Below are 20,172 nucleotides of genomic sequence, written 5' to 3' on the forward strand. Positions count from 1 at the left end.
AAATTGTTACTTTGGTTTGCAATTAGTATACAAAATCTGCTAATACTTACAGTGCTGGTAGTTACTTCAAATGGACAAGGTTACAGGTTGGTCAGAACCTAAAGGAGTGTTTTTCTCCTCAGTTTCAGACAGCTTTAAATCACACTGGCTGTGGGAAAAGCAATTACATCTCACCTGAGGTTATTAAGTCATCATTGAGTTGAAGCTGCAGGAAAAAGTAATTGAATTTGGTAGAAGCATAGCTTCTAAGGACACTCACAGAAAACAGTTCTGGTACTTTGGCTTCTTTTTTACATTCATCTGTTATTCTTCACTGTAATTTCTTAGCTGTCAGACTTTCAGAGCACACTCTCTTTTAATTTGATAAATTTAGGTCTCAAAAGTAATGTTTGAAAGCCTTGAACATGGTGACCAACATCATCAAAGTGGTAATTTACAGTAAGACAGCACAACAAAGGGATGTAATACAAACCAGTCTGCAATTTACAAAACTACATTTGAAAAAAGCAGCTTCAGAATAATGGTATTCCTATCACTTTGATTTATCTACATTTCCTCTGTGCAAAAATAAATCCACTTATACATATATATATATGTATAAAAAGAGAGCTAAATATATGTACATTTTTACAGGGATCACAGTGAATGGTTGATTGATGTTCTTCTGCCACAAGGTAAGAGGTATTTTAAGAGTAGGTACAAACTAATAATAGTTGTACAAAGCTATGCTGATATTTTTCCATACTTGAACAGGTGCATTCTGTTCAAAAGTGTTTGGTAGTACAAATAAGTACAAACTACTTTATTTTAAATACTTTAAATCCTTAAAGTACTATGAAGAATTGTCTAATCCTCTATCTGAAATACTATGCAACTCTTTATGTGTGAGAAAACAGAGACAATTGAACAGATTTTCAAATCTTGAAGAATTCACAATTGGAGCCAAGTTTTTAAAAAGTATTTGTGTCCCATAGTGCTGTCCAAAAATTGGGGATAGTAACCTGGGTCTGATTTGAAAGCTCTAAAAGCTGTTGAAAAACTGCAAAGGATATCAGAGAAGGACATAAAATATTTTTCAATAATCCAGTCATCGATCCAATCATTGTCCTTTGGCCAGTGACAAAACCTGATATTTTGTTATCTGCTGGAATGCAGACAAAGTGTGTTGACAGACTAATCAGCATGTTGTCTAAATTAACCCCTCTAGGGATAGAATGAAGACACTGCCTCTCTCTTTGCTTTGCAAACTGAAAATTCTTAAGCAGTTAGGATTTTTTTGCTGTCTGCTTTTAGTTGAAATGTTATCCAGATTAAGAATATTTTTATTACTTAAGGGAAGCGCTTCTTTTCAATCATTACTGAATCATATGTTGCCAGGGCAACAGATCAAATAGCTACTGCTTACAGGTTGAATCTGCAAACATTTCACTCTGAAATTATGGGCCACAGACATAGTGGCTGCTTCGACACCCATAATCTCTTTTATGCCAAGAGCTTTCACAAGCAGTGCAGGCCCACCTGAGCCATGTCCCCTACATGCCACAGTGTGTACAAGGTGTGCTTTTACAGGTCTGTCGATGAGGCAGAAGCATAAGCAGAAAGAAGGTGGATGGGTTGCAGAGCACACCACACTTAATGCACCAAGGTTCTTACTGCATTTCAAAGTGTCCTAACTTATGCAGCTTAGGGGTTTCAGTTGTATTTGGAAACACAAGTTTAGCCCAGAGACTTCTTGCAAGATGTCCATTTTCCCATGGCTGCCATAGCAACCCAGAAAGATGGTCACTTTGTGTTCATGTTTTGTATGCCTTCCCCTTACAGCTGAAATTTCTGCTATATGTCAGAAGAAGGTAAGATTCAGCCATTTGTGTGATGGGGCATGATTTGATGTTGTGTGTAATGTCATTCCATTACTGTGTAGTGTGCTCTTCTCTGTACCATTCCAAAACTTCACAATTTACTCATGAATGCATTTATTGGTGGATGGAAATTATTCAGCAGCAGCAGGTTTCTTTTTGTTGAAACTGACAATGTTTATGTGAGTTGTAGGCTTCAGTTTAAGTGGTAATTAATAAAGCAATGCAATTATGCAGTTGTTTGTATTCTAGAACTCTATTTATGAAGATAATAGAACAAGAGATGAATTTTAAATCTAAGTGTTTATATATCTTCCCATCTTCTTGAAGTCTTGGATTAATCCTAAATTGGGTAAAAATCATACTTAAAAATATGTATTTTTTAAAATACATGGACTGGAAACTTCAGTGCTTGGCTGTAAAAAGATTGCTAACAAAAAGAATCTGCTTGCAGTACATACCAGCTAATGTGCTTTAATAAGGTTTTAATAGCAAGGAATACAGTGTATAACATATTCTAGTTCTCATGTGGTAAAGAAAGCTTTTCTGTTGGGTTGGATTACTAGGTGGCAGGAATGTCAGGTGCTTATTTCAAAGGCTTGTACAGTTTCCTATGATAAGGCAAATCCTTACATAGCATAAACTGTGGCATGGTGGCACCATGTTTTTGCACTCCTAAGGATCTACCTGTTGCTACCTGTAACTTAAGAAGACCTTCTGAAGGGTAAGCAGGTGTAAAATTTAGAGGTTGCTCCAAGTCAGGAGGTTGAGGTTGATGACTCAAATGTCAGTCTGGCGTTTCAGAAGAGGAGCAACTGTGACATTTAAGTCCAGGCTCAGCATTTACTCCTGAGCTTGTCTTTCTGGAAGGTCAGTGATGTTTGGCATCAGGAGGTTTGCACACCATCGTGCTTACAAAGAGTGATTTTGGGAATTGCTGCCCCTTGAGCCAGCTCCCTAGCGCTGACTCTGGTCCCTGTTGCCAGTTCCATTTCCTGATCCCTGTGGCCTGATAAACCCATTATTATTTTCCAGAACTGCAGCTCCCACGTCAGAAGAGCTGTTGTCACCTGCTTCTCGGCGGGCTGCTGCGGCCGCCACGGCAACAGGCCGGTGCGCTACTGCAAGAGGTGCCACTCGAACCACCACAGCAGCGAGGTGGGCGCGGCCGCAGAGACACACCTGTACCAGACCTCGCCCCCGCCCATCAACACGCGCGAGTGCGGCGCCGAGGAGCTCGTGTGCACGGTGGAGGCTGTCATCAGGTACGGCTCCTGAGCCATCCCTGCGAGGAGCAGGAGCAGGCTCTCGTGGAAAGTGCCTGCAGGACTTGTGCAGGGGGATTTTGGTTTCACCAGCATGATCTCAGAGGAGACACTGACATGGGTCACGGGAGCCCAGGCTAGCTCTTTGTCATGCCAGGTGTGGGGAACTGCTTCAAGGAGAGATTTCCTGGAGGCAGAACCTTAAGAGCTAGTAGCTCTTTGGTGTGGCCCATGTCGAGGATTGGGTAAAGGAGGAAAGGGAGGCTCTCTTCTTCTGAGGTTCCAAAGGGTTCATTGAGTCAGGACCATTCAGGGACACAGAGCTGCGAGCGCTGTTGTGCTCAGCATTAAGTACAAGGGCAGATCAGGGGTGGGTACCAACAATTGACCAATGAAGGGTCCTTAGGGGAGGAGTGAGGGCAAGGCCTTACAGGGTTACAACCAATGAGGGAAACAGGGGGAGAAGAAAGGGTCACATGAGTCAATGGGGCATCGGGTTTCCAAAGGGGTGGAACAACTAGGGATTGGCCCTGGGTAAGACTGACAGGGAAGGTGATGGAACAAGGGGCAGGGTTACAGTGATGGACAGGGAAGGTGCTGGAACAAGGGGCAGGGTTACAGTGATGGACAAGGGGCAGGTGATGCCAAGCAGGGCAGTTTCAGGTGTGGATACAACTTGGGGACAGACCAACTGGGGAAAACATAGCGGTACAAAGGAACAAACCATTTTAACAATAAACTGAATAAAATAAACATGCGCTGCAACTGAACTTCTGCTGCTTTAGCAGAGAATGGCTCAGGTGTGAGTGTTGTCCTGATGAGGAAGTCAGCCTGGAATCCCACAATTTGGTGTTGTTTCAGGACAGTGATGACACCATATGGCTTAACATCTAGCTACTCTTGATACCTGTATCCACTGCTAGAAAGGTGCATTCACTGATCACAAGCTTGTTTTATAGCTTGCTGAAAGAAGCAGAGTTTCATGCAGAGCAGAGGGAGCATGAACTCAACCGAAGGAGGCAGATGGGCCTTTCCTCTTCCCATCACTCCCTGGACAACACAGACTTTGATAATAAAGATGATGACAAGCATGACCAGCGCCTCCTGAGTCAGTTTGGTATATGGTTCTTGGTAAGAAATTCTTGGTTTCTTCTCTATTCTTGGTTGCCTCTCCTTTACTTTCTGAAGTTTGTTTTACCTATTTTTATTTTTTGTTCTCACTTCTTGGCTTTAGTTGGAGACTTATTCTGATTTGTAAGCAAAAATTTGTCTTGTGAAACTGTCAGAGATTTTGTAACTAGTTTGAGTGGAGCTGCTGACTGCCTCTGAGTCTGCCAGAAAGTGTATAACAGAATTAGTCGCTCTCAGTTTTTTGACTTTGTATTTGCCATCAGCTTCTGTTCACAGGTGCTCTCTGGTGAGTGCCATTATTTTAACTTTAAAAGACAGTCCCATAAAAATCTATTTTTCACCTTCCAGCTTTCAACATCGCTTTCTGGAAGCAGAGCTTTCTCTCTTACCTCTGAATAGGCTGGAGGATTCTTAGTGGGATGCTGTTCCTTCTTGCAGTCAGCTTGTTCAAGTTGTGTCAGTCAGTGTACTCCATTCACCTGGTGTGGGTTGACAGAATGAAACCCTGCTGGTTCTACCCCCACAGTAGCTACCAGAGATTATTCCAAAACAGCAGGACTGCTGCTGGCTATTCATGAGCAGGCCAGGCTGCAGCCTGATAGATCCTCAGAAACTGCATTCCGCAGTTCTCCTTAAGGAGAATTCTCTTTCTCGGGCTCTTTCCAATCCACCTTTCCTCTCATGCTCTCTCTTCAGTCACCCAGTGACAGGTGGGCAAATAGCAGCACCTCTCATCCATTACTTAAACAGAGATAAGATCTTTGGATGGCAGGGTCGTGGTAGGTGTGGAATTCTATAGTGCCAAAAAACCTGCTCTGCAGTTTCAAGGGACTACATGAATAAACTTTATATTCTGCTGACATCTTGTGGGTTTTGTTGTTTAACATTTTAGAATTAGAGATATCTGTTATTTTAATTTTTTTTTTTATTGTGCATCTATTTTGTATCAAATTATGTTTTATGAAGACTGAAGACCTATATTTCCAGAAGCAGCATTGAAGTGTGAGCAGAACAGGTTATGTTTCACTGCCTCATCCCTGACATTCTGAGTGTACCTTTCTGTGGTAGGGAGGAAGAACAGTCTCCATTCTGTTCTTGTAAAATCTCTTGATCTCTCTGTAGTGGGTATTGACAGAGATGACCACATGAGTTGTGAAAAGTCTTGGGTTGCTGCTTTCCTTCATAAAATGACTCTTTTATGCAGAAAATACATAGAGGTCGAGAGTTCCTGCTGAAAAGGCTGCTGGCTGATACTGCCTGTGAGTTAATGCTCAACTGAGCCAAGCACAAGGAAGCAAACACCTTAACTTGAACCTGCAGTGAAGTAGAAAACTGTGCTTTGAATGGCAGGAGGGTTGATAGCTACTTCATCTGAAGAAAAATCATGGAGGAAAAACATTTGTTAAATGGGTTCTGGTTTCTCTGGGAAGGAGAGCTGTTATTTCTTTCCCCACATATAATAGGAACATTTCCCATTGTTCACTTGCTGTGAGGCAGTGGTCACCAGTTTCAGTTTGCCAAGTCTTGAGAGTGCAGCTTTCACTAGGAAATGACAGTGAATAGCTGATAGGTGGTTAAAGAAGCTGCTAAATTCTCCTGTCATCCATTCTTTGCATTCAGTGCAGCAACCTGACTTGAAACTTTGTCTCCTGTCCCCAGAGGATACCAAGATCTCAAACATCAGGTAATTAAGGGCTTAGCAGTGTGCTGGTTTGTGAAAGGGGGTAGAAACTTGGTCTCAGATTTGTGATAGCTTTATTGTCCAGGTATCATTTTAGAGAGTTCAGAGAAGCGGAGAAGAATGTTAGTCATTATGTGGCAGTTTCTGAAGACTTAATATCATACTCATGCCCCAAATGAGGACAAAATTTCAAGATTGGAATCTTTTTGCAAAGTAAGGATCACTTATTACATTAGGTAGGCATTTTCTTTCAGAATTCTTAAAGTTCTTGGTTTGACTTGTCTTTATATCTGGTACATTTTATATATGTGTGTCTATGTATATCATATATTTTACTAGGTATTACAGTACCTTCTGAAATTAAAATAATTTAAAAGTTCAAACCAAAAAATTTGTCAAAGCACTCTTTACTGATGTTTTTTTCCGTGTTGAAAGTAAACAGAAGAATTTAATGCCTGGATTTTTGTCCCTTTTATTGTTTATTTTCTGGTTTTGTCAATTGTCCTGTAGCAACCTTTACTTAAAACTGATCATCTCATTTGTCTCCTATGTAATCTGCATCTTCATAACTCTGAGAATATGCAAAATATAATAGACAAAAAAATTGCCACCTTTTACTTCTAGAAATGAAAGTTGGTTTGTGTTTCTCTCTTTCAGGTGAGCCTTTGCACTCCCAGTGAGAATACACCCACAGAGAGCTTGGCAAGGCTGGTTAGCATGGTGTTCCAGTGGTTTCACTCTACAGCTTACATGATGGATGATGAAGTTGGTAGCCTGGTTGAAAAGCTGAAGCCCCAGTTTGTTACTAAGTGGTTGAAGACTGTTTGTGATGTCCGGTTTGATGTCATGGTTATGTGCCTCCTTCCCAAGCCAATGGAGTTTGCCAGGGTAAGAACAATTTATCTGATAATTTATCTAAATAAGGCTCCCTTATTTGCTACAGAGATTAAGGTCTTAAGTAAAATCACCTTTTCTTTCCCAGCTCTGACAAGACAAAGGAGTCTCAGTGCTAGAAGGAGCAGTGGAATTTGAGAGTTTTTCTTCTTCATAGCATTTTTAGTTTTACTGTATTAGAAAGTAGCCATTATTTATACTAATGTGAAAGCAGGTTAGAAGAATATTATAGGTATCGAAAGATACTGTACATTTTTGATAGCTGCACAGTTTCATTATACTGCTGAAGTACCCAAAATTTCTTTGGTAAAATATATCATTTGCGTACTCCCAGATATTAGCCTGTCCTTTAGTGATGTTTCTTTGCTCTTTGCATACTTCATGTCTGCAGCTGTGAATTAAGGTTTATGAAATCATACAGTTGTAACTGAAGGGAACTCTGGGAATACTGATGCTGTCTTCAGAGACCTAATTTGAGTGGGTCAATTGAGATCCCAGTCTGATATGCTTTGCCTTGTTGCTGATGGAGAGAGAGAGATTTACCTCGAAGGTTATCCAGGGTGCCTAAGTGCAACCATTGGTGCAGCCTCTTCTAGGAAGAATCATTCTTTCTGTCCATTATTTATGAAGCTGAACTCACCACTTAGTCATACTTTTTAAAGACCTGTTTTTTCTGAGCCTCTCATGTAATATGTTCAGAGGGCATGTTGGGCTTGTTTCCTAAAATTAAGTGGCTAGACTTGGAAGGGCCATAAAGATTCTGTGTGATATATTATAGCATCACACATGAACTGTACATCTATGGGTTTTCCATGACATAATGTATGGAATTTACTGTAATGTGCAGACAAGTACAGATGTGTGTTTTACTCTGAACCATTGCTATAAGGTACATCTGGCTGTGGGAGGATTGGAGGTCAGCTGAGGCAATCTGAGAGGTGGGTGGATGCTTCAGATGTTGGAAGCTGAGCAAAAGAGACCATGGCTTTGAGATTAAGGGAAAAAGGAAGGACTGAACCTCATGCTGTAATCTCTTACAGATTTTTTTCTTGGATCCAACCCCTCTTTTGAATTTTGTTATCCCCTACTGCAGTACTTAAGACTAGACCAAAAATTTGCCAGATTTGCAAGGCTTCACTAGAACATGAAGACAAATAGCCGTGAAATTAGCTGTGATGAATGAAGGAAAAATAGTTTGCTGGCTGAGATTATCAGTAATTGCTGCCAAAACAGCAGGGGTCTCTAGAGCCATTATCAGGAACAGAAGATGTTTTCTGAGGTCAGTTAGAATAATTAATCTCTGCTTGCCAATTACTTATGTACTTAGAAGCATATTTTTTGCTTCCATCACTTAGAGCCTTTCTTCAAAAAACCCTAAATAAACACCCATGAAGGAACACCTTGTACTGACCAAGTTTTTCAAAATAAAGCCCCAGCACTGTAACAAGCTGCCCAGAGCAAAAAATTGATGGTGCAAGTTTGACCAAATAAATCTGTGCCCTTTTGAGAATTGTAAATTATAATACACTGAATCATGACCTGGAAGCAAGCAAACTTCATTCAAGTCTTGGACAATGCTTTTGTGTACTGTCAGTCAAATGAAAGAGGAAAAAAACAGTGCAGTTCTATGTCTAAATACTAAATTCTGCCTTGAAGGTATTAATGATCACTTCCAAATATTTCCTGGCTGCAACATACTGAGCAAATTTGTGATACTGAGCAAGTTACAGGGACTAGAAGTGTTGTCATCAGTATAATTCTTGGAAATACCCACAGGTTGGTGGATACTGGGACAAATCATGCAGTGCTGTAACCCAGTTAAAAGAAGGGCTGAATCGAATCCTTTGCTTGATTCCCTACAACGTGATAAACCAGTCGGTGTGGGAGTGCATCATGCCAGAGTGGCTGGAAGCTATAAGGACAGAAGTGCCTGATAACCAGCTGAAGGAGTTTCGGGAGGTGCTGAGGTATGTAGGCATATGTTGGAATCATTCTTTTGCATATGCTTGTTGAGAGTTTTAGCATTGTAAAATAGTGACAACTCTGTGTGTGCAATAGACAGTAGTGTGTAAGTGCTTTGGGTTTGTTTTTATGTTTTATGTTTAGATTAAAGGATTTAAGCTTTAGGAAATTTTTCTTTTTTTGCTCCTGGTATCTAAGAACCAACTACATGGATGCTTCTTTGGTGTGAGTAAGGCACATTTTTAGTGTGCTTCCTGCAGCATGTTGGAAGGATCATCTTTCTCCTGTTCAGTTGATGAGAAATGTCAGGGATTAGTAGAGCCGGCATTGATGTATTTATTTGTTGTTAGATATTGCTGGGAACGAGGGGAAAAGCAGCCTTGAAGCCTTGGGTTTCTCAGGCTGCTCAAGGATAAGAAATTATAACAATGATTAAACACCTACGAGAGAGGTGATGTTTTACAGAAAGCATGTTTTGAAAGAGGTGTTGCCTTCTTGGACCAATAAGCCTTTTCTGTTTTGTATTGCACAAACTACCCTATATATAAGTGTAGTGTTTCTTTAAATAAAGCTATCTTTTGCTACTCCATTACACAAAGAACTATGTTGCATTATCCTTTTCACCACCCTCCTATAGCTCAAATGCAACATTTATGTAGCTGATATCTTCCCCTACTGAGCCAAGAAAATGCCAGAATAAGAATGGTGGTGGAATTGTGATTCTATGTCTGGTGTATGACTTTGACAGTAAAACTTCACATTGCCTTTTAACTGATGACAGGGCTCTGAAACTGACTGTAAGTTCATATTTGTAGATATTGCTGTAGACTTTTTTGAGTGCAAACGTGGAATAATGGACTTGTCAGATGAGAAATTTTCCTATTTTTGCGCTGGATGTTGGAAAAGATATTGCTGTAAAATGAAACTGGACAAATGTGATTGTCAATTCTTAAGGTTTATCACCAAATTCAGAGATGACCTTGTGTAGTCAGGACAGGGGATATCAGCAGCCTAGCTCAGCTCCCGTGGGGGGTGAGGCTGCAAGTAGGATAAACTTTATACCAGTTTTCTGTTCTGTCTCACAGAGTGTATGCCATGCTAACTCAGTGATGCTACGTTTGTGTTTTTCAGCAAAATGTTTGACACTGAACTTTGTCCTCTGCCCTTCTCCTTGGAGGAGATGTTTGGTTTTATTAGCTGTCGATTCACAGGGTATCCATCTTCTGTGCAAGAGCAGGCGTTGCTCTGGCTGCATGTAAGTGTCCTTGCTTGGCAAGTCATGCTGAAACAATCTGCTTTTCCAAAGTTGCTGCACCCCTTCTCCCTTTGCTTAGCTCCATTTTAAGGATGGCTGGTAGGCAGACCCTGAGTGTTGCTAACCCATCATGAGCAATGACTGAGGTGACAAGGTGGGGATCTGTCAATGGCTGCACTTGGTAATCTTGGGGATCTTTTCTAACCTAATTGATTTTGTGATTCTTTAAGAATGGAGCCTAGGAATTTCTTTAACCTTTGTCAGCTGAGTCTTTAGGGCCATTCAGTTGGCTGACTTTTTTGTGGCATCACTTTTTAGTCTCCACAGAAAATGGTATGTAGATTCCAAAATTAATTCCAGGCTTCAGAAACAGCTGTAGTTGTTTCTGCATATGAAGAGCTTACATAGACTAGTCTGTACCCACCAAGCTTTCTGCTGCTCTGGCCCTTTTTGTGCTATATTTGCCCACAAAACTGGCATTCACCCAATGTTCATATTAAAAGTTACAGGGATAATCATGTCAGCTGAGGGCAATGAATTCAATAGGGATATAAAATTTTCCATAGCACCTCAGGATAATACTTTTCATTTTTGCTTCTTTCCTGCTGAGGGTAATTTTAATTAAGCCTCTACAAAGACCAATTTACTTGACTGTAATTTCAATTTTCAGGTATACAGAGTTTTCAAGTAAAGCATGATTTTTTTAGATTTTTCTTGAATTAATACCACTTAATGACAAGTACAAATGAGCTTATATTTATCTGAGTATTGGTGGCATAATAGATTGTGAATATTCTCCAAGTGATGTGCAATTAACAATTCTGTCGCTATGTTGACACCATGTAGGCTACCATTCTGACCAGATTCTTAGAATAAAAAAAAAGGAATTCAGTTTTAAGGACTAATAAGTAAATATTCATTCAAGTACTGGTAATACTTCTGATTTACAGAAATATTTTTGTGGAATAACCTTGCATCCCTGTGTGTTTGTGCGTAAATAATCTGATCTCAAGGTGCACCAAGTAGATGCCAACAAATATTTTGAAAGTGCCTGTTTTATTTTGCCCTGATTTAACAAAAATCTAAGCTTGCATCTCACCTCATTGAATCCCAAAATTAAATGCACAGGACTTGCTGAACTGAGGATCATGTTACAAAAATGCATATTAAGTAGCTGGTGTTTGTGATCTGACTTGAAACTCATGCTTTCTTATTTATTGTCTTTCTTCAGGTGTTGTCTGAACTAGACATTGTTGTTCCTCTTCAGTTACTAATCAGCATGTTTTCTGATGGAGTTAATTCTGTAAAAGAATTAGCAAATCAAAGAAAATCAAGAGTCAGTGAACTGGCAGGAAATCTTGCAGCTCGGAGGGTAACTGTTATTTAACCTGCTTACTTTTTTTGCTTATAATAGTCTTCCTAATAGAGTCCACATGAAGAATTAAAAAAAATCTTTCAATATGGCAGCATTTGCTTGAAAGCACTACACATTTTGAAAATTAAAAAAAATGGGCATGACTTCAGTCATGACATCACTCTATCATATATACACATATACAGGTAGGAACTTTGGTATCTTTTCCAACATTTTTTATTCTTTGCACCTTCTAGTAACAACCATCAGGAGCGAATCATTATGGACAACTGGTCATCCAGAATGACCTTTTGTATTGTGGTATGAATTTGGTGGGCCTGGGTATGTTTTGAAAGGGTGAGAGAGCAGAATTTGTTTCTGGTTCCCTGCACTTTTTATCCCAAACACAAGAGATGCAGAATTTCATCTGAAGTGTTCTGTCAAAGGCTTATGGTCTGGAAGAAAACATGTACAAGTACTTAGGCACTACACATACTTTGTCTGATGTGACTCAGCTGCCCAGCAGTTTGGATGAAGTGCTTCAAGGACACCAGGAATCAGGTTGCTTGAAAGATCTAATTCTTCAGATTTAAGGAACTGCAGCATCTAGGGAGTTGTTGATTCCTTATATGTGGTCTGACAGTCTTCTAATGTAGCTCTGCCCCACCTAGCCCATGATCACTTCTAAACTAAGCAGAAGAAACAGACAAACTTATTGTTTGGTCTTTCAGACCATAGCTGATGTGAAAATTGACCTCATGTGTCATCTAAATGTGAATCTCCCTGCAATGCCTAGAAGGTCTCAGGGTGTTTGAGATGATCTGCTGTGGTATGGGCATAAATCAGTGCAGACATGGACAACTTATTGCCATTGTGTCCAGGTAATTTCCAGCTACCTGCATCCTTGGTACAGCCTTAGTTAACAGTTTTCTTGAGGTGGGCTCCTTTATTAGCCTCCTGCTATTAAAGTCAGTGTCCACAGATTATGGGGCAGATCATTGTGACCTGATGGCTTCTCTACTGCCTGCATCAATTTTCTGTTTGGTTTTTGATGTTGAAATTCTCCTTAGTAGGAATAACATAAGTGGATTTCAGCCACTTAGCTTAAGAGAATGTATCATCTAGGCAGCATGTGGTTCCTGTACTTCCATCGTATCTTACCATTCAATGGTGTTAAGGGACATGTGAATATTTTGTAAAAAAGCTGCTGAAGGGAGTGGCAAGGCTGTGAGAGCTCTTGCTATTCTTGGCATTTTCATATAGAATGAGATTGCTTAAATGTGTAACAGTCATTTGGACATGTTTTTTTTATGTTTTCAGGTAAGCGTTGCTTCTGACCCTGGGCGCAGAGTTCAGCACAACATGCTGAGTCCTTTCCCAAGCCCCTTCCAGAGCCCATTTCGGAGTCCAATTCGTAGTCCTTTCCACAGCCCTTTCAAGAATTTTGGGCATCCTAGTGGAAAAAGCAATTGATTTTGAGTGTGAAGATGAGGAAATGAATCTTAATTGCTTCATTCTGATGTTTGATCTAATCCTGAAGCAGGTACTTGCAGAAGAAAAACATCCACGTGGAAGGGACACTGATGTTCTGTAGTCACTTTTGGCTCTCCTGTTTTGATTCTCTTTCTGCTAAGGGCCTGGCATTGATTCTTTTGAGCCTGTATTGATTCTCTTTCTGCCAAGGACCTGGCATGAAGTGTAAGGCATTTAAATCCCAGTACAGCTGTCATCTGTCTTTATCTCTATAGAAATTATAGGTTCATATTCAAAGAAGGTAGATACCTCAAAATTCAGGTTAGATACTGACCTGACACTAGTGAAAGGAACTTTTCCTTGGAGCTTTGTTTATTTTTACAGACTAGAGGCAGAGACTTCTTGGTAAGCTTAGGTTAGATACGTAATTTTTGGATAGCTAAGTTTCTATATTGTGAATCCAAGGCCAAGTGTTTTGGATGACAGTCTCCAGGTAAAATTAATGGATTCTGTGCTTGAAGTTGTCTGTTTAGCTATTTGAGCTTGGACCTCAACATCAGGTGGCAATTTAAAATTCTGAATTACAGTTTATCTCAGATTCTCCCCAGTACTGTAATATAAAACTAGCAGAAATATCGGAAGAAGCAGACAGTTTGTACTCTGCCTTTTAAATGAAGAATAAATCCTTCCTCTTTTCACTTTCTTTCAGATGGAGCTCCAAGATGATGGTGTCACTATGGGCCTAGAGAACAGCATCTCAAAAGATATAATATCCATCATAAACAATGTGTTTCAGGCACCCTGGGGTGGTTCTCACACTTGTCAGAAAGATGAAAAAGCAGTTGAATGTGGTCTGTGCCAGTCCAGCATTCTGTGTTACCAGCTGGGTTTTGAGCTGCTGGAACAGCTTGCTCCAAAGGAAGAAATCAGGCTTGTGGTAAGTAGAGCAGGAAAAGGTCTCTATTACCGGTGTGCTGGAACACCTTCACTATTCTCATTCCACTGTGTTCAAGGGAGCAAAGCTGCACTGACTTTTGGCATGAAGGATTTGGGAGGTTAAAGCAAAATGGCATTGAACTGTAAAATTTCCTAAGTTTTAATTGATCCAAAGAGCCCAGGGAAGATGGCAATATTCATCCACCATGAACTCTTCCCCCATGAATACTGAAGTGCTATTTTACTTTGTAAGTGCATCATTCCAGTCCTACTATGTTTCAAATAAAATGTGAAGTGTTAATACTTACCTTTTGTTAAAAGTGAAGAGTGGGTATTTCAAAATGATTAATGATTTTGAGTGAATCAGTTGTCAAGTGAGCAAGCCTTAGTTGGAGGTTGACTGTTTGAAATGCTGAGCACTGTGGGAAAACTGAATTTACTTCAGGTTGAGCCTCCAGCTTTATCAGACCCAGATACGTAGTCTCCAATCACTAGTCATTATTAAAGTTCTCTGTAGCTTTGCAGAAGAATTGGAGCATTTTCTGTCGTGGTGGTGGTGGTATAATTAATGTATTTTAAGCTGGATGTCTATTACATGTAGCTGTTCCATCTGGTAGTTGAGAAGAGGGCATCATTCCATTTATGCTGATGCTAATTTGCTGTGGCATGTTAGTAGCAGATTTTTCTCAGCTTTTTTTCTTCAGTGGAGGGAATAGTGATGCCTTTTTATGAATTTTATTTTCAGAATTTCATTTGATGTGTATGCTAGAAGGAGATATTTTGCACATGATATTCAATAACTTGTGCTAAAAAAATCATCTCATGCCCCTCCAGTCCAGATTCTCATCTCAGCTGAGAATTAGCAAGTAGTGCAGTCTTTTGGGTGCTGGGACACTTCCAGAATTCACCTGGAAATTTACAACAGAAATGTCACAATGGAACCTTTAATCCATAGGCAGAAGTAACTCCAGCCTGGAGTTTACATTTTTCTATGTAAAAGTGTTTGAGGTAGGTCCTGCCCCTAAGCCTGTAACTCCACAGTAGTGCAGGAAACAGCCTGCTCCTGTCTGTTACTCCTTTCAGCAAGGATGACAAACTTGAAGTATTGGCCCTTTGATTGAATCCACCTCAGCTCCAATATGGATATACAGCATCTTTTAAGTCAGTGTCTGAAACACACTCTTTTTGTCAGTATGCATTTGCTGATGCAAAATATTAGATGTGCAAGTGATTTGAGTGCACAAATGTACGTGGAACAGTTTGAGCTCAGTTGGTCACACCAAATGTAGCTTAGACAGCAGGATATGGCCTCATGTATGTAGTTAACATCAATAAATGAATTTAACTTATTATATTCTTAAAGGAGCCCACAGATAACCTGGAGGATAGTCTTCTGTATACTAGACCTGAGTTTATTATAGGAACTGAAGGAGAAGAGGAAGACAAATCAGCACCAAAGCATGGAGAAAACCCAGGAAATCACACAGAGACCACAGAAAATGCTGGTAGGTAGAGGCTGAAAAGGTTATTAGCAGTAAGGCTTTAAAAGAAAATGCTTATACTCATATACAAGTTTCTGAAGCAGTCTTTCAAGACCAACAGTGCACAGTCAATTTTTTTATCATGGATTTTATTTTTTCTACATATTAATTGAATAGGCTGTAAATAAATTGATAGCAAGTGTGACTGTCTCCCAAAAGTATTGAAAGAAGTCTTGGCATTTTGAAAATATAAAGCAGCAAAAAACATTAGATTCCACATTCCTTGCTACGCTAACTTTACTGACTGCAGGGTTAATGTGCCTAGAATTAATTTATTAATTTATCTCCCATCACCTTAACATTCTTTAGTTTCATTTTGAATTTATAGATCAAAGAATTTTAATATTGTCTGTAATTTACATTTTTAACAGCAATAAAGAATGACACAGAAAGGAAGTTTTGTTATCAGCAACTTCCAGTTACCTTGAAGCTCATATACACTATATTACAGGTAACATTGATTACTTGTTAGTTTAGTTTGTGTTGTTGGTGAAGTAGTGTCATTGTGTTGAGAGAGAAACATCTGTTTACACAGGAAATGTCAAGGTTTGAAGAACCAGATATTCTTTTTAACATGCTGAATTGTCTGAAGATCCTGTGTCTTCATGGGGAATGCCTGTATATAGCAAGAAAAGACCATCCACAATTTCTTGCCTATATTCAAGATCACATGTTGATTGCAAGGTGGGTTTTTATGGCACATTTTGCCTTCATACTTTGTTGGTTCTTCAGGTATACATTTGTTGTAAGTGTCAAAGAATTTGCAAGTTCACTATGAAAAATAAACAAGAGTGGTAGAGAAGTGTGGAAAGATTAAGAAACCTGTATAAAAGTTATTGCACTGGCTAATTAAGATGTTAATGAAATCAAGGTAACCCTGCATTGTCCATCATGGCTACTGCTTTGTGAACCCCCTCTTTTGCAATGAGTCAGAGTCTCTCATATTCAATAATACCATTACCTGAAGCTGATGTATCTTCCTGGATGCTACAAAATAAAATAAAGGATGTTGCAGAGGCAGGCATGCAGTTTATAGGGCCTTGGCATTAAAGCTGAGAGAACAATAGTATTTCACCTTATTTTTATGAGGAACAGAAGGTTTGTTCACTTAGAGTCAGAGTGAATTGGATTGAAATCTGCGCATTTTAAGATTCTCTTTGGAGAGAGGGACCTTTGCAGAAAACTAGCTGAGTGAACATCAGCATATAATCTTCTATAATAATGTTTGTCAGCAGTTAACAGCTGCTCTGTATCAATTTCACTGAGCATCTCCCAAGACTTAGGGTTTTAGCAGCCTAAAGAATCTGTCCTGAATCTAAATATCAGCAAATTGTGCATATCCAACTTCTTAGTTATTCGTGGATGCACATGATTTGTGGTGCCAAGAGAGTTCATGTTGTTTATGTGTAGCTGGTCGTGCTGAAGCTCCTAATTGATAGCATAGGTTGTGTTTCATGGCAGTTGTTGTGAATTAGGCAAACTAATTCAAAATGAAGTATTTCAAAGTGAGAGGTATTTGAATTTTTAAGAAAAAATGGTGGATTTTAAAGAAAAATGCTGTAGTTGAAGATTTGCAAGTAGCTCTGTTTTCCTACTCTGTTTTTACTACAATCTACTCTGTAATATTCACATAAATGCCCAGCATGGCTCATAAAGATTTTCATGGAAAGTTCTTTACATTTAGAAGAAAGGATATGAAGGGAGTGTCTTTATAAGCAGGTTTTTTCTCTTTTGTCTTGCTAGCTTATGGGGAGTTGTGAAGTCTGAGTTCTCTCAACTTTCTTCCCTGGCTGTCCCACTTCTTCTTCATGCGCTTTCGCTTCCTCATGGAGCTGACATTTTCTGGACAATCATAAACAGCAATTTCAACAGTAAAGACTGGAAGATGAGATTTGAAGCAGGTAGGCCTGAGAAATGTTCTCTATTTTCTCTGTTTCTTCTCTGAAGAAGTAGAGCTTTCTTTGCAGTAACTGAGGATGATCTTTTTGCTGCTTTGGAGAGTTTTAGAGGTAGTTTGGTGCTAAACTATGGCGCAACAGTGTGCAGTTGAATAAAATAGAAGATGAGACATTTTGGATAATAAAAATCAAAATGACAGCTCTTTCTAGCTATTTTTCATTGTTGCTTTCTCAGCTGTGCATATTTCTAGGGTAATTTCTGTATTAATCAGTACATAAACCATTGCCTAAATGAATATGTCTCTTGTCTCACTGCTACAGTTGAGAAAGTGGCTGTGTTGTGCAGATTTTTGGATATTCACTCTGTGACAAAAAACCACCTACTGAAGTACTCTTTGGCTCATGCATTCTGCTGTTTCCTGACTGCTGTGGAAGATGTCAACCCAGCAGTGGCTACGAGAGCTGGGCTTTTACTTGACACCATAAAGAGACCAGCTTTGCAGGTGGGTGCACTGCATGGGAAAAAATACATTCCAATGGGAAACTGGCTTTTCACTTGGGGTTCAGATGTACAACATCACAGTCAATGCTAATACTTCTTCAGGCAAGCATTATTGGTCTTGGTGTTTGACAAATGCACAGAATAGCCAAGGGAAATAATACTGCCCTACCCACAACTTAGAACCATTTACATTGGAAAAAATAATTTTTAAGATCAAGTCCAACCATAAATACTTTAATGGTTGCAGTGGTTTACTGTTGTGTTTGAACTGCTGTTGTAGAAAAAAGTTGTTTTTTTTTTTATTATTTGAAAATAGCTTGATATTTTTGAATTAAAAAAATACATTTTAAGGCTTACGAGACCCTGCTGAGCTCACGGTGAGAAAATATATTTGAGCAAAACCAAACATGGTCTTGATCTTTTCAAGATTTACTTAGGCATGTAATTTTATGAATGTGAGAGATCTGCCAGTCAGTCATGATTAAATCTAAACAGATACATAAACAAGAAAAGCATGATAAAAAAAGAAGAATCTCATAGACCAATTCAGTTCTAGTTCTCTGGAAAGTAGAATAAATATGTATTTTGACAGGGTTCAGGGTTACTGTGTACAAAAAGCTGTTAATATTTGCTAGTTTAATTCCATTTGGTATCTGTTCAAAATAGTTTCCAGAGAGCTTGAGTTCAATGCCACTCAATGCCACTATTACTGAGCTTGGGTTCAATGATACCAGTATACTGCACTTTGATATTCAATATGTGGGCTTTCTTCTCAAGCTTAAATCTTGACACTACAGACAAAATTCTAATGCAGATAATGGACAGATGAATTTTGAGGTAAAGTGCCTCTGATACTCTTGTCAATGCAATTTGTCTTCTGTTTAGCCTTGGTGATTCATTCTTTTTGTAATTAAGGGCTTGATTCAGTTTATCTAATTGTAACATTTTTCTCAGATGGGGATTGTGAGCAAAGTAATTTGCTATTGTGTACCAAATATGCAGTAGGATAGAACTTTGCCTGTACTTTTTTATTACTCAAAATCTTAGAAAATTCCATTCAAAATGTGATGCTTATTTATCTCTTTCCTTATGTTACTTTCTCTTTTATATCAGTAGCATTAGTTCTGATTTAAAGGACTTGTAAGAAAAAAGGAGCTAAACCTTGATCCTGCACTAACTGACAGGAGAAGTTATGAGCTTTGATCTCCCTTTGCTTTAAAATATCCTTAAAAGAACTCATATCTCAGTCGTGTGTTGTTTTCTTTGTTTCCCTCCATAGGGTCTCTGCCTCTGCCTTGATTTCCAGTTTGATACAGTTGTCAAGGATAGGCCCACAATTCTTAGTAAGCTTTTGCTACTTCATTTTCTAAAAGCAGATATCCCAGCTTTGAGCTGGGAGTTTTTTGTGAATCGCTTTGAGACCCTGTCTTTGGAGGCACAGCTTCATCTGGACTGCAACAAAGAATTTCCTTTCCCAACAAGTAAGCAGAATTAAAATCAATCTGATCACTTTTTATCAGCTTCTGGAATTTTAGCTGCCTGCAAAAATCTGAGTGAGTTGCAGGTTTCACATTTATAAATTCTTTGAAATTAGGTATTCTTTCGGGCCAAAATAATATAAATTGAAGTAAGCATTTTTTACTTCCTGAATACAGATTAGGCTCCATTCTGTTGCACCTTTGTGTGTCAGGTTTTGCTCTCACTAGGATGTGATTGCCAGCCTTGGCTGAATTGTGGTGTGGTTCTAATGCAACCTGCATTAACCCACTTGTCCTACTGTTCTAATGCTGTCACATTTGCATTTCTCCAAATCACAGGTCATGCCCAACCCTGTCCTGTGGTGGTCTGTACAAAGTCAGCCCTAGGAGTTGTTTGACCCTCAAAAAAGCCCCAATGTATGGGGCACAACATAAGAGATATGTGGACTCCTAGAGCCAGTGCTCAGTTAACTATTTTTGCAGTGACAACTGTTTTTAAGTGTTTGTCCTGTTTGTACTTGGTTTCTTGATGAGAAAGCAAATCTCCTTCCTTTCATTAGAGAGGTACTAAAAATTAATTCATGCATAATTTTTTAGAATGCTGAATAATTGAAAACTTCCCAACTGAAGTGTCAGATCTATTTCCATCTGATTTTCCTGGAGGAGATAGGAACAGCTGTTTGAACAGGGCATGTTCCCTCAGCAGCCTAGTGCTTCCTTCTACTTCTGCATGGAGCCCAGTGCCTAAAAATGTCTAGGTGCTGCTCCACAGGAGAGGGGTGGAATTGCAAAGATATTTTCTTCCCCAAATGTGAGTAGCTTGACCCAATACAGGGAGCGCTGCTGTGGCCTGAGGAGGGAGTTTTGGCACCAATTTCTGACACCTCTGGGTGCAAATATAGGGCAATATCTTTAAATAGGAATATTTTGGAGTGATTTAGAATAA

The 20,172-nt window shown here is 39.3% G+C and overlaps 1 protein-coding gene across 1 annotated transcript in view; it reads left to right on the top strand.

Moving 5' to 3' along the window:
- Positions 1 to 20,172, top strand: part of UNC79 (unc-79 homolog, NALCN channel complex subunit) — a 104,655-nt gene that overhangs the window by 23,271 nt on the left and 61,212 nt on the right. The window contains 17 exon segments of the mRNA XM_056493611.1: positions 634 to 674; positions 1,822 to 1,850; positions 2,892 to 3,121; positions 4,081 to 4,252; positions 6,591 to 6,821; positions 8,604 to 8,794; positions 9,921 to 10,044; positions 11,276 to 11,416; positions 12,719 to 12,865; positions 12,867 to 12,941; positions 13,581 to 13,808; positions 15,171 to 15,312; positions 15,720 to 15,799; positions 15,884 to 16,032; positions 17,092 to 17,249; positions 17,568 to 17,749; positions 19,028 to 19,229. Coding sequence (XP_056349586.1) covers positions 634 to 674; positions 1,822 to 1,850; positions 2,892 to 3,121; positions 4,081 to 4,252; positions 6,591 to 6,821; positions 8,604 to 8,794; positions 9,921 to 10,044; positions 11,276 to 11,416; positions 12,719 to 12,865; positions 12,867 to 12,941; positions 13,581 to 13,808; positions 15,171 to 15,312; positions 15,720 to 15,799; positions 15,884 to 16,032; positions 17,092 to 17,249; positions 17,568 to 17,749; positions 19,028 to 19,229 — 2,522 coding nt within the window.

This window comes from Oenanthe melanoleuca, chromosome 5 (assembly GCF_029582105.1).
Source record: "Oenanthe melanoleuca isolate GR-GAL-2019-014 chromosome 5, OMel1.0, whole genome shotgun sequence".
Classification (NCBI taxonomy): Eukaryota; Metazoa; Chordata; class Aves; order Passeriformes; family Muscicapidae; genus Oenanthe; species Oenanthe melanoleuca.